Here is a 14,703-nt window from a genome sequence, read left to right as displayed (position 1 = left end):
CTTCTAGATATTTTATGGTTTTGGGTCTTATGTCTAGTTCCTTAATACATTTTGAGTTGGCTTTTGTGCATGGTGTGAGGTAGTAGTCTAGCTTCAGTTTTTTGCATGTAGCACTCTGGTTTTCCCAGAACCATTTGTTGAACACCTTTCTTAGTTCCATTGCATATTCTTTGCTGTTTGTCAAAAATTAGCTATCATGGAATCAATCCAAATGCCCGAAAGTAGATGACTAGATTAAAAAGAAGTGGTACATATACACATGGAATATTACTCAACAATCAAAAAGATAAAACTCAACAATCAAAAAGATAAACTCATGCCTTTTGCAGTGACATGGATGGAGCTGGAAGGGATTATACTTAGTGAAATAAGCCATAAAGAAAAAGAAAAATACTGATGGTTTCACTCATAGCAGGAGCATAAAGGACTGGTGGGAGGCGGGGGGATAATAATAATGAACAACTATATACCAGAGACATTTTATGGGAGTAGAGTGGGGGATGGGATCAAAAAGTGGCAGGGAATACACTGGACTGTAGTGATGGCACACTGGTGAATTAGTGATGGGAGGTCCATGGGGATTACAACTGAAATGGAAAAAGGCACAAAATGATGTAAAAATAAACTATTATAATAAAAATTAAAAATAGCTGTCTATAAACCTGTAGGCTTATATTTGGGTTTTCTATTCAAATCCATTGGTCCATATGTTTGTTCTTGTTCCAGTACTAGTTTTTATTATTTGGCTTTGTAGTATACCCTGAAGTCTAGGATTGTGATGCCTCTGTTCTCTTTTGTTTTAGTTAGGAGAGTTTTGGCTATTTGAGGTTTTTTTGTGGTTCCATATAAATCTCAATATGGAGCCTATTTGTTCTATTTCTTTGAAAAATGTCATTGAGATTTTTATTGGAATAATGTTAAATCTGTACATTGTTTTTGGTAGGATGGCCATTTTAATGATGTTAATTCTTCCAATCCATGAGCAGGGAATGTCTTTTCATTTCCTTGTGTCTTCTTGTATTTCTTTCTTCAGGGTTTTATAGTTTTCTTTGTATACATCCTTCACCTTTTTTGTTAGGTTTATTCCCAAATATTTGATTTTTTATTTGTTTCTTTTGGAGATTTTTTTCTAAAAGGGATTTTTTCCCCCCTGCTTCTTCTGATGGGTTATTTGTGTATAGGAAGGCTACTGACTTTTGTGTGTTGATCTTATAACCTGCAACTTGCTAAACTGGTTAGATCTCAATTTTTTAATGCCCTGTCAGCAATATGAAGTAAGAGTATAGGACCAGGGTGAGACTAGCGACAGGAAAACCAATCTGTTGTGCAAGTTTAAAAGAGCGATGAATAAAGTCATTGTAAGAATGGTGTTGGGGATTACAAACAATGATTAAGTTGAATACTGCTAAGGCAAATGGGTCAAATTTGGTTACTGTGAGTTGGTTATGTGGATCACTACTGAGAAGGGGAATATAATAGATAAGGGAAGACTTAAGTGTTAGTTGACATATGTAACATGTTTGTAGGATAAGTAACTAGAAAAGTCTAGTAAACAATTTTAAATACTGGACTAAGTGGTTTCTAGAAGATTCTACTGGATATTTTTAGTTTAAATACTTAGCAAATAAGCAACTCTAATATTTGTTTATATTTTTCTCGTGTTGTTAGACAATTAAATGAAAAGCCCTTACCTGAAGGCTGGGAAATGAGATTCACAGTGGATGGAATTCCATATTTTGTGGACCATAATCGAAGAACTACCACCTATATAGATCCTCGCACTGGTAAATCTGCCCTGTAAGTTTTCTTAGCATTGTAGATTAAAAGTAGAAGTGATTTTCTAAGATTGTGATATAAAGATCAGAATTAGTAAGATGTACAGTTCTTACTATTTCTCAAGAGCCTTCTGTTTATTTAGTGTTTTGATTTCCATTACACCCTTGAATATCTTATCCTAGAGCTCTTTTCATGTTTATTACCATTTGGTCACACACAATTGAGACTATTTAGAAATCACTGGTAAAGTGCTAACTACCAATTAATTCCTGATTTCTGGTACCCGCTTTCATTTCTATTACTTTTTTTTTTTTTTAAGATTTATTTATTTATTGCATGCAAGAACTCAGGTATAAGCCAGATGTGCCAGGGGGATGAGAGGATTCACCAGAGACAGAGTGAGGAACAGAACAGGCAGATTTACTGAATTACATTGCAGAGGGAAGCAGCAGGTGAGGTAGGAAAAGTCTGCTGCCCCATGTGGGTCACCTCCCTGGCCAGATATCAAACTCATGCAACTTATGCTGTAACTACTGCTGATAGCTTCACAGTGTGGAGACTTAACCCTTTATGTCACCAAGAAGGCCTGGCAATTCTGTGGCTTTTTTTAAAGCACTTTCTACAGTGAGTGTGCCATTTTACATTCTCACTAGTTAACACATAATGGGTTCTGGTTTTTCTGTATCCTTACCAGCCATTGTTTTCTGTTTTGTTCATAGTCTTTATTGTCCTTAATGACATCCTAATGGGTGTGAAGTAGTTTTTCCCTAATAATTCATTATATTGAACATCATTTCCTGTGTTTATTTACCATCTGCATCATCTTTGAAAATGTATCTATTGGAGTATTTTGTGCATTTGGGGGTTGCCTGGCATTCCAGTGAGTTTTAGGAGCTCTCTCTATGTTCAAGTACATAATTTGCAAATATTTGCTCCCATTTCCTAAGAGTTACATAGCTTCAGCTCTGACCTTGAAGTTATAAACCCATTTTTAGCTAATTGTTAAGAGTAGGTAAGGGCCTAGCATCATCATTTTTTATAAGTGGCTATCCAGTTTTCCCAGCAGTAATTAATGAAAAGACTGTCCTTTCTCCATTAAGTTGTTGAAAATCATATGATTATATATATGAGGGTTTATTTAATATGTTTTATAGTCCATTGGTTCATATGTTTGTCTTTATTTCAGTACTATGCTAAATTGATCACTGAAGCTTTTACTAAATTTTGTTAACAAGAAATGTGAGTTCTCTATCTTTGTTTTCTTTTGGTATTTTGGAGTCTCTTGAAATTGTTTGGCATTTTACCTTGTAAATTCTGATTCAAGTTACAGTATGGATGAACTTTGGAGAGATGATACTAAGTGAAGTAAGCCAGTCAGAAAATAAGTAATTAAATTAATAGAAACAGAAAGTGTAACAGTAGTCTTCAAGTCCCTTGAGATTCCATATTAATTTTAGGATCAATTTTTGTGCTTTTGCAGAAAAAAAAAATAGAAAATAGGTATTACACTGAAGCTGTACTTCATTTTGATTGGTATTGACATGTTGTTTTCTAATCAATGAACAATATCTTTATATTTACATTTTTTCTTTAATTTCTTTTAGCAATGTTCTGTCATCTTCAACTCCATGTAATTTGGTAGAGTGTAGGGTTGGGGGTCGTGGTTACCAAGAGATGACTGTGGTTAACTCTTGGCAGAGTGAAAAGATATACACAGATATTATCTGTTGTAAGGGATTGGCAGGACTAAATATCCCATCCTCCCTTGCTGGCTTGTAACTGAAGGGTAAACTGCCATGACAGATTAAATCTAAGAAGATGCAAATCTGCTAAAGTAGAGTTTACCCCCAGGAATGCAACATTCATTTAATATTTAAAAAGTCAAATAAATCAGTGTAATTCACCACTTTAGCAGATTAAAAGAGAAAAATAATCACTTTTGATAAAATACAAGATATGATAAACTCTCAGCAGTGGAAACTTTGCTACCTGAAAGTGGTATTTACAAAAGCCTATAGTCAACATCACACATGATAAAATATCTCTTAAAATCAAGAAGAAAACAAGGTGCCATCACTACTTTTAGTCAACATTGTATTGGTATTCCTGTAAGAGGAGAAGGAAATAAAAGTTATAGATTGGTGAAGAAGAATTAAAACTTATTCTTATAACTGTGTATAAGAAAAAAAAAGAACCTAGAAAAAAACTTCTATAACTAGCAAGTGAATTTAACAGTATTGCCAAATACAGAGTCAATAAACAAAATCAGCTGTCTTTCTGCACTGAACATTTATAAAATGAAAATTTAAATTAGTGTGGGGGAAAAAGCAGATAGTCTGCTGGGGTGAAATCCAGAGTTAACTTGGAAGCCCCATCATGTGGTCAGCAATCTAGGCTTCTTTCTTTCTGTTCTACCTTTAAATACTAACTTCACAGTCTCTATTTTCAGGGCACTTCATTGTTTTGTGATAATGGTTATTATAAAACTTAAGCTATCATAGCTAATATATGGAGGAACAACAGATTGCAAAGTGAAGAAAATCCTTTTCCAGCTACCTCCTCTCTCTCTCTTTTTTTTTTTTTTTAAAGATTTATTTATGCATGCATTCATACAGTACTGGGGTTATAGGCCAGAAGTGCAGGGGCGGTGAGAGGATTCACTAGAGACAGAGTGGGTGCAGAACAGGCAGATTGACAAAGTACACTGCTGAGGGGAGCAGTGGGCAGGTCAGGAGAGATCTGCTGCGCCATGTGGGTCATGTTGAGGCAGGGATCAAACTAACACTGAAGCGGTTGCTGCTGGGCTCACTTGCAGTGCTGTACTTTTACCTAGCCTGCTACACCAGGGAGGGCCCCTATCTCATCTCTCTTTAAAGATCCGTCCAGGAAGTCCTGTACAGCACTTCCACTTAATAGCTTACTGGCTAGAGCCACACTGGGTAATGTAGTATTTATCTTAGGTAGCATTTTACCCTAGTAAATATTAAGAATCTAATGTAAGGACAAAGGAGAAAATGGATATGGGGATAAACAACTAGAACCTCCTTTACCTAGTCCTCTTAGATTGCACTATACTTAAAAAAACCCCACAATAACTTTTTAAAAAATCAAAATATTTTCTGTATCTTACATTCAAATAGGCACTGAGTAATATTTTTAAAAGAAAAAAATAGGGCCCTCCCAGGTGGCACAGTGGGACAGTGGGTTAAAGCACAGCACTAAGATGCTAAAGCCACTTCCGCATGAGTTTGATCCCCACCTGCACTTGACCCACATGGCATGGCAGACCTCTCCTGACCCCCGACCCTCCCCCCCCCCACTGCTCCCCTCAGCAGTGTACTTCGTCAGTCGACCTGTTCTGCTCCCTACTCTGTCTGGTGAATCCTCTCACCACCCCTGCACCTCTGGCCTCTACTCCAGTGCTCTGTACGGATCAATAAATAAATCTCTTTTTAAAAAAAATTATAAAAAAAAATATAGTGTTGAGTATGCTATATATTAGGAGCGTTAAGTCTCAGCACTAACACCACAAAAGACCACCACACCACAGCCTGAATTTGATCCCTGGCCAGGGAGTTAACCCACATGCATTGCTGTCCTCTCCTACTTCGCCAGCTGCTCTCTTTAGCAGTGTATTTTGGTGAATCTGCCTGTTCTGCTCTCCACTCTGTCTGGTGAATCCTTTCACCCTTTGTATCACTGACCTACATCCCAGTTCTTGTGTGCATAAATAAGTAAAAATCTTACAATAAAGGAACAGTTCTTTTTTAAAAAAGTATGCTATATTAGGTCGGGTTTTTTGTATTTGACTACTGAGTACTAAGGGATGTGGTGTTTTCCTTTTTTTTGTATTTCATCTTATCAAGCAGCTATGCTAATATAAACATTCTTCCTCAGCGACAATGGACCCCAAATAGCCTATGTTCGTGACTTCAAGGCAAAGGTTCAGTATTTCCGTTTCTGGTGTCAGGTTAGTATTAGTACTATATTTCTGTACTCCCTTTTCTTTGTTACATGCTTATTTTACACAGTCAGTGATTTTGAACATAATTAATGCATAGAAAAACAGGGGAAATAGATAGCATCAAAATATCTTTCTCCTATTTTTCAGTTTTAGTAATTTTATGGCTTCTATTTTCCGGAAGAAAAAATTTGAAGCCATTCGAATAAGATAGCATTTCTACTTTTTCTGCAGAATCTGTTATTTCAGATTGTAAAAACCTTCAAACAAATGTGTTTAAACATTTTCTGATGTATAAATTATGACCAACCCATTTGACCTCTAACATTTGGTATAAATGACTTTGATAGGTGTATACGTATGCTTATAGTATTTTTCCAAGACATGATCAGTTATCTCAGATGGGTAAGTACTAAATTATTTAAGTAGCTTCTAAATAAAATGAACATAACAGTCAAGGATGAATATTTTTAAACTCCAAGCTATTGTAACTAACTGAGTCATGTAAGAAAGAAGAATCTGAATTAGCTTTGTAAAAATCAAGATTTATTAGACTCATTAAATAAGCAGTGTCCTGTGAGATTTTTTGTTTCTTATTAATTACAGTTAGTAATTAATCACTAATACATGATTAAACATTATTTCATATTCATAATCTTCTTGTTTCTGTAAGCAAAGACAAAGTCAGGCTTTCCCTTCTGGGTTTTTGGTGCCATTTTAATGGTGAGAATTGACTTTTGTATCATTCTTATATTTCAGCAACTGGCCATGCCACAGCACATAAAGATCACAGTGACACGAAAAACATTGTTTGAGGATTCCTTTCAGCAGGTATTGTTTTGTCCATTCAGTAGTCTGTCCTCTCGGCTTCCTGTCCAGTTTGACAGTTTGGAATGTTTTGAGTTGGAGTCCTTGCATTTCTAACTAATCTCACTCCCAGCAACCTTAGTTAGTATTTAATAGAGACATATGCAAATAGTTTCGTGTTTGTATTTCTTACATGTGTATGTTGTTTTTGAAATGTCAGCAACTTACACTGATTAGTAGTTTTAGGTTTCCTTTTCTAAGCTAAATGTTTGATACGATAATAGATTTTTAAGAAAATAGTTGTTAGGTAGATACGTATTGAAATATCCACTTGAACATAATTGGATGAGTATTAACATTTTTTACAAGTATGTTTTACTGTTGTAATTTAAAATTTTTTACGTAGGAAGAGCACAAGGGGCTGTGGTGATGGATTATGAGTGCTTTGGTGAAGGGAGAGCTACAGTCAGCATACCTGAGGGGAGAAATCATATATTGATCAAAAATTAACAACAATGTAAGAAAAAAGTACTAAAATAAACAAAGCCCTTATACATGAAAAAATAAAAATTTCTTAAGTGGGAGTCATTGGTTATTGATGACATATCTAAAACTATTGGAGAATTTCAGAAATAGTCAACAAATTTTTTTTTAGTGATTGTGTTGCTAGTGGCCAGGGCTTAAGCCAGTCATCACACAAGATCTAATACATAGCACAGGAAGTTTGGTATTAACAAAGCAGCTTTAATTCACTGCAAGCAACTTAAACGTCCCAAACAACCGTCTTGTCTTCCCAGACTCAGTAAGGCAATGATTATATGGGAAGGTGGTGTTTACGTGGACTGACTGGGTATGCATCTGTGATTGCTTTTTTCTGAGCAGAGATGCCTTGTCAAGGCCTTCAGGCTATCCCATGTTTTTGAAAAATTTGCTGTTCTGACCCCTTCCAGAACCAACTAGTTCCTTGCCACTTCTACCTCCCATGAGGCATTTATCATCACTGGGTCAACCCTATTTGGCAGGGTATTTACCCACTAGAGGATGATTAACATTGGGTGTTTAAGTGGAAACTATTTTAACTATATCCTTTCTCTTCTCTTTATTGCACAATAATTACTTTAAAGTTCTTTTCCATTGAAGGTCTTAAAAAAAAAAAAAGAAAAACATAGGAGAGTTAGTCCTCTAGCTGTTCCTATGTAGCCTGGATCCTGAAAAATAAGGAGGGGATGGGGAAACAAAGGCGAAAAGAAAAAAAACAATATGCAGTAGAAATACACACTTACAGCTCCCAGCTGTCAATGTCTCCTCCCATGTCTGTGAGACCAGTATGCCATTTCATTATACAGTTCCTTTTGGATAGAAGAGATCAACTTGACTTAAGAAATGATAGCCAGTCTCCTCTTCAGGGGCTGTAGAGATTAGCATTTTTTTTTTTTGAAGTCCATGAACAGTACTACAGTTCACATTAAACAACTCAGATAAATTACAGGGTCTATTAAGAGCATGTATCTGTTGCCCAATAATCTAGGGCGCATATGATCAATTTAGAAGAAGTCAGGTTTCCTTCTGTAGCCACCCTTTGTGACATTTCAATTTGAGCATTATTCTGCCAGCTATTGGGGAACAATAAGAAGAAAAAGAATAGTCAGTCACATTTCTTGAAAGGATAGGAGTGTAGTGAGAGGTTTTTTGGTTTTCCAGTCTTCATTGGCTAGGAGTATTGATTCTATTTCTCATTCCTCAAGGTTCTTCAGTGGAGAGTGGTATACTCACAGCTTGATACTTGTGAGCTTTTTAAAAAAGTGGGCAGTTAAATAGCACATCATATGGTCCAGTGCTCAGTTAGCAGTAACTAAATGTTTGTCTCTCTGTTTTTAGAAGTGCCTGGCCCCAAAGTTGAAAGGGTAGAAGAATTTGTCAGGAGAGCAAGGAAATGTTGAAACAGAAAACTTATATAAAATAATTAAAATCTCTTGAATTTGTTTCACATAAAATTTTTTTCACATAATTTTTAATTTTTATTTCCTGTTTTAACACAGGATTAGTTAACGAAACTACAATTGTTTCTGTTTAGTTACTTACTAAACCAGAATTCTCTCTGAAGTTACCAAATTTTTCATTTTAGTTGGTATAGTTTCAGAAAATGACAGCTTCAGATTTTTCAATTTGAAAAATCATAGATATTAGGAAAATTTAAGCTCCAATCCAATTTCTAGGTTATAATAAAAAACTCAGGGTCTCCTTGATGGTGGAAGGGGTTAAGTCTCAGCACTGTGAAGCTGTTAGCCACTGTAGCAAAAGTTCCAGTCCCAGCCAGGGAGCTGACCCACACATGGGGCAGCAGACCTCTCCTGTCTTGCCCGTGGTTCCCCACCCCCGCCGACCCCAGCAGTATATTTTAGTCTTTTTGCCTGTTCTGCTCCCCACTCTGTCCCAGGTGACTCCTTTTATACCTCCTTCACCCTGAACCTCTGACGTACACCCCAGCTCTTAATATGCATTTAAAAAAAAAAGATTAAGCAGACTAGAATTTGATATCCAGAAGGTATATTTTGAAGCGTATTTTTTTGAAGCATAGTTCTAACTCCATTTTCATCCCAATTTTACCAAATAAATACAGTAAGAGTGGTCTAAGTTTAGTAAACTTTGTCAATTTTCATATTTTCAGTCAGAACAAAATAACCATGTAGACTTTTAAAAGTTGCTTTGCAGAAACTTTTAGTAAGGAATCTCCAATTGGTAGTTCTTACATGGTCAGCCATTCTAGGGGTCAGGGTCATGGCAAGGTCAAAACCGGCAGACTTCACCTTTATCTCTGGGTATTTTCTCCTGTCAGATTCTCCCAAGATATACTGGAGCTCTTAGACCTGCCCAAGGAGTGGCCTTCTATACCCTTGTGATAGAGGTGGCTGTAAATTTGTGAACCACTGAGATAAACCTGGCTCTATAAAAATGTCTGGTCTCAAGTATAACATTTTTGTAAAATCCTCCTTAATACATTCATGTTTATGATAAAGTGGAAAAAGAATCTTGGTGGATTTATATAAACAGTTTGCCATTAGATACAAAAATACTTAACATTTTTGGGTATCAGAGAGGAAAACAAAGCTTTTTATTACAAAAGTATTGATGTAATTTACTATTGTTGTAAATTATAGTTAGCTCAAAAAGGAGAAGGCTTCTTAAATTTGAAAAAATAAAAATTTATTTTAAAAAATCAAGAACTGAATTAAACTTTTTAGTTTACAACTTTATTATCAATCAACAGTAGCTAGAATTTAAGTGATTTTTTTTTTTTAAAGATTTATTTATTTATTCATACAGAACTGGGGTACAGGCCAGAGATGCGGAGGGTGAGAGGATTCACCAGAGACAGAGTGGGGAGCAGAACAGGCAGATCGACGAAGTACACTGCTGAGGGGAGCAGCGGGCGGGTCAGGAGAGGTCTGCCACGCCATGTGGTCACCTCCGGGGCAGGCGGGAATTGAACTCATGCGGAAGTGGCTTTAGCTTCTCAGTGCTGTGCTTTAACCCGCTGCGCCACCAGGGAGGGCCTAAGTGATTTTTTTTTAATGGAGAAAATTAGAATGACCAGTAGAAAAAATGTCTTAAAATGAAAATATCCAGTTAGTCTGTGTTTATGGTCAGATATGGAAGTGATTATTATCAAGCACCTTTTATGATTTTGGTAGCTACAGCTTCAAGAAGTTCCAGGCTGAATGCAATAGGAAAAGATGTCTCTGAGATAATTGATAGTAGTTGGCTTCTTGGCTTCAGAAGTAGGTATGTGTTTTTCTAATTGAACTTTGATTATTAACATGAAAGCAAAAAAAAAAAAAACAACCAGCTTTCCTACTAAGGAAAAGCAGATAGTTTTTTGGTGGCAGTTAGAACTTGACTGATGAGAATTATGAACTCCCTTGATTAGCTGTAAGTGTCTGAGACCCTTCCCCACCCCATTGTACCTATTCAGAGTTTCATATTCATAGCCACTGTGTCGGTCTCAGTGTGCCAGTTTCTTGGAACATAATTTTCCAATAGCAGTGTTAAAAAGATGCAAAATATGAGTAAGTCTCCTTTATCTTTTCACTTTTGAAACCTAAGGTTTTAGCAGAATGACATGCCAAAAAAAGGTTTAAAATTCTCAACCTAGATGTGACATACACTGAATAATGTGAAATAAAAAATTAAGAGAAAAAATATTTATTGCTTTGAAAGAATAACAAATCTGATAACAAAATAGTATCAGATTTTCTTCACAAACTATTAGATAAGGTTATTTTGAATGGTGTTTTTGTTAACATAGCGCCACTCCTTATGGGGCAATTGTAAGAGAAAATTTCCTTTTCCATCATAGTAGTGATTTGTTAAATAATATTTTTTAAACCTATAACTTGTCTTATTTGTACTGCTGTCTATCTGGCTTATAGTATTTACAGAATATTTGTCCAAACATTGATATTTTTTGTTACGTTTAGAATTTTCTCAAGTGAAATATGAAATATACCTGTTTGTAGGAATTTAAAGATCCCTGCTTTAATAATACATACAGGTTACCTCGTGAACTTCTTTGGATATTTTTAAATGTTAGGGTTCATTCTTATTATTTAGAAAACAGGAGTACTGTATCAACTTACATTTCTCCAAGCCCTGCCTCCTTCCTTCACCCCCCAAGATTAATTAATATTTGTAATGTTCTAATGGCTCAATTTTGGAATAGTAATTAACTTTACAAAAGAAGAACCCAAATGACCTATCCATTATACCCCAATAATTGTACTGCCCCTTCAAATATGAAGATGGCTTCATTAACCACTCTGGTAGGACAAAAGTCTTCAGGTTTTAATAGGTTTCCATTGAGATGGTTTTCCAAAGTTTTATAAATATATTCCCTCTGTGTCAATTGATTTTCATTTCCACGTCAGACAATTGCGGATTTATTTTATTTATTTATCCACATAGAGCTGGGGTGTAGGCCAGAGTTATGGGGGCGGGGACAGCATCAGAGGATTCACCAGAGACAGAGTGAGGAGCAGAACAGGTGGATTGTCTGAAATACACTGTTGAGGGGAGCAGTAGGCAACACAGGTCTTCTGTGCCATGTGGGTCAGCTCCCTGGCTAGGCAATCAAACTTGTTCAGTAGTGGCTCCTGATTGGTTTGTAGTGCTAAGACTTAACCCCTTTCACCACCAGGGAGGCCCAGGCAATTGACTAGTATGTGTAACCTTTAGCTATTAACAAACCCAGACCAGACCTAATCAATCAAACAAAAAGAAAAACTAAACTAAAAATCTAACCCTCTGACAATGCCCACAGTTACTCTGCTCTAAGTAAGTGAATGGAGTGGAGTAACTTATTAAGCCAATATTAGGATCATTTATATAGGAATAAAGTATATAAAATATATACATAATTATAAAATATGGAACTAGTATATTCTCTGTATGTATGCTGTTACTAGACCCTATGTTACTTCATGAGGAATTTAAGTTAGTGATGATGAAAACTTTAAGCCTGGATATGGTAAAATGGTGTTTCAGCAACTGCTTTCACAAAATTTTTTACTACATTGTTTTCTAGATAATGAGCTTCAGTCCCCAAGATCTGCGAAGACGTTTGTGGGTGATTTTTCCTGGAGAAGAAGGCTTAGATTATGGAGGTGTAGCAAGGTAGTGGTAATATAAATATTCAAAACTTAGTTCCTTTTCTTCAAGGGTGGTGTTATACTTGGCTTGAAAATATTTTCTCAATCTAGTATTTCAGAAAATGAAAGGCAGCAAATTATTTTATCTTTATGATGCTACAGCTACAGAATTTCAGTAAACTTAATTCAGCACCTTCTAAGGCATTGTTAGTTGATTTCACCCATATCACTCATTTGATCCTCTAGTTAACGCTGTGAGATAGAATTTTACAAATAATGATGAGGTTTACAAACATACACTTAAAGCATACGATTCAGTTGTAGAGCCTGGAAGCGAGCTTTGCATCATGAAACTAGTAGTTATTATTCAAATCACCACCTCATGTCTGTTCTATATAAGGCCTTAGAGTGATCAGGTCATTTTCCTCCCCATCAGTTACTGATAGAATGATTAGTTATTTCTCAGCTGACATCAATAATGTCTCTTGCGTAATATAGAAAACTATATAAAATAGGGGTAGAAATTTTTAGTTCTGCCTTTATGTTGAAGTTTCTTATCAAACCCTAGAAGATAGACTCAAAAAAGAAAACTGCTTTCCTTATTTCATTTATTATAGGAAGCTTTAAGATTTATTTATTTATTTATGCATACAGAACTGGGCTACAGGCCAGAGGTGCAGGGGCAGTGAGAGAATTCACCAGAGACAGTGCAAAGAGCAGAACAGGCCTACTGAAGTACACTGCTGAGGAGAGCAGCAGGTGGTCAGGAGAGATCTGCCATTCCATGTGGGTCACCTCCCAGGGCAGTAATCGAACTCATGCTGAAGGTGACTTTAGCATCTTACTGCTGTGCTTTAACCCACTTCACCACCAAGGAGAGCCCTGAATCCCTTTTTTGCACACAGTGGTATAATCTAGGACTAGTAGCTTCATTTGTAAAAAAAAGTTTATTCATATCTACTCTTCTAGGATTATTGTGGAAAATAGAATTACTATTTGTTAATAATCTTTGTGTGTTTCCCTAATTGGTAACTACATTTTAGTGAAATATAGCATATTTCAGAGTTCACATTTCAGAATGTATGAATTCATCATAAGTAAATAATGAGTAGAACCATTTAATTTTGGTTTTAAAGATAATTCAGAATGACAATGATTATTTTTAATTAGGAAATCAACTAGCAATATTAAGTACGAGCAGTATTCCACCAGAGACCATGAACTAACAGTAAAGAGTAACCTTGAACACAAGCCGATACCTCATATATTGCTCCAGAGCCGCTCTGCCTACTGTTCAAATGAACCACCCTTGCACATAGTAGCTATAATATAATCATATGTTGATATTTCTTTCATAGCACTTGAATTAGAGCTAATAAGCTCATTTTTCTTTCAAATGAATGTGTTAAGTACTTGATTACCTCTGTGAAAATAGAGTGGCAGTTGGTGGGTCTTACAAATACATGGAATAACACTAGACCCATTTTATCTGCTCACTAAACATGTCAAAATGAGTTTTAACCTTACCTATGTATAGTATTTCATCGAGTTTAAGACTAAAATTTTCACATTTTAATTTTCTAAAATTTTCAAAGTTTACTGGAAAGAAACTTTTAGTGGTTCATCAAGTTATGGTGTGTTCAAAGTCCTTGTCTTAGTTTGTTTTGAAATATAATAAACAGTGTGAAATATAATAAATGCAAATGTTAGCTGTGCACTAGATATCAGTTTGAACAGAAGCAGTAAAGTTCAGGATGGGATTAAAATACTATCACTAGGGCCTTCCTGGTAGAGCAGGGGTTAAAGTCTCAGCACTATCATGTTATTGCCAGTCACTGAAGATGCTCCCCTCAGCAGTGTATTTCAGTTTATCTGTCTCTGGTGAATTCTCTCTCTCACACACACACATACACCCTCCCCCCTTCTGCACCTCTGGCCTACACCACAGTTCTTGTATGCATAAATAAATACAAATAAATTTTCAGTAAATAAAAGACTATCACTAGCTAAGGTGTGTATTTGTCGCAACTTTTTAAACCATATTCTTTGGTTTGTTGCCATCATTACTTACAAGATTTTCACCCTGCTTTTTTTTTTATTTCAGAGAATGGTTCTTTCTTTTGTCACATGAGGTGTTGAACCCAATGTATTGCCTGTTTGAATATGCAGGGAAGGATAACTACTGCTTGCAGATAAATCCCGCTTCTTACATCAATCCAGATCACCTAAAATATTTCCGTTTTATTGGCAGGTTTATTGCCATGGTAAGTAAAGGTCAAGAACTGTAAATCTGCTAATTAACAATACAAAAACATTGTTTCTTTAACTTTCTCATTTGCCATTTTCTCATTACTGACATTTCTAAGATTGGGTTTGTTGTATTTGACCTTTTCCCAGAAATGTGCCATAATTGATACATATACATAATAGGGGAGCTTTTTCTCTCCCCCCCCCTTTTTTTAAAGTATATAATAGTTTATTTTTACATCGCTTTGTGCCTTTTCCCATCTCAGT

The 14,703-nt window shown here is 35.8% G+C and overlaps 1 protein-coding gene across 2 annotated transcripts in view; it reads left to right on the top strand.

Moving 5' to 3' along the window:
• The window catches only part of ITCH (itchy E3 ubiquitin protein ligase), a 93,443-nt gene that overhangs the window by 63,615 nt on the left and 15,125 nt on the right, over positions 1–14,703 (top strand). For both annotated transcript variants that reach the window (XM_004687268.2, XM_012728345.1), the window contains exons 14-18: positions 1,669–1,797; positions 5,674–5,746; positions 6,497–6,568; positions 12,126–12,214; positions 14,294–14,453. In XM_004687268.2, the coding sequence (XP_004687325.1) occupies positions 1,669–1,797; positions 5,674–5,746; positions 6,497–6,568; positions 12,126–12,214; positions 14,294–14,453 (523 nt within the window). The remainder of the gene's footprint in view (positions 1–1,668; positions 1,798–5,673; positions 5,747–6,496; positions 6,569–12,125; positions 12,215–14,293; positions 14,454–14,703) is intronic.

Source organism: Condylura cristata, unplaced genomic scaffold (assembly GCF_000260355.1).
Source record: "Condylura cristata isolate star-nosed mole 26May11 unplaced genomic scaffold, ConCri1.0 scaffold00022, whole genome shotgun sequence".
NCBI classification, from domain to species: Eukaryota; Metazoa; Chordata; class Mammalia; order Eulipotyphla; family Talpidae; genus Condylura; species Condylura cristata.
This window is presented reverse-complemented; position numbering and strand designations above follow the sequence as displayed.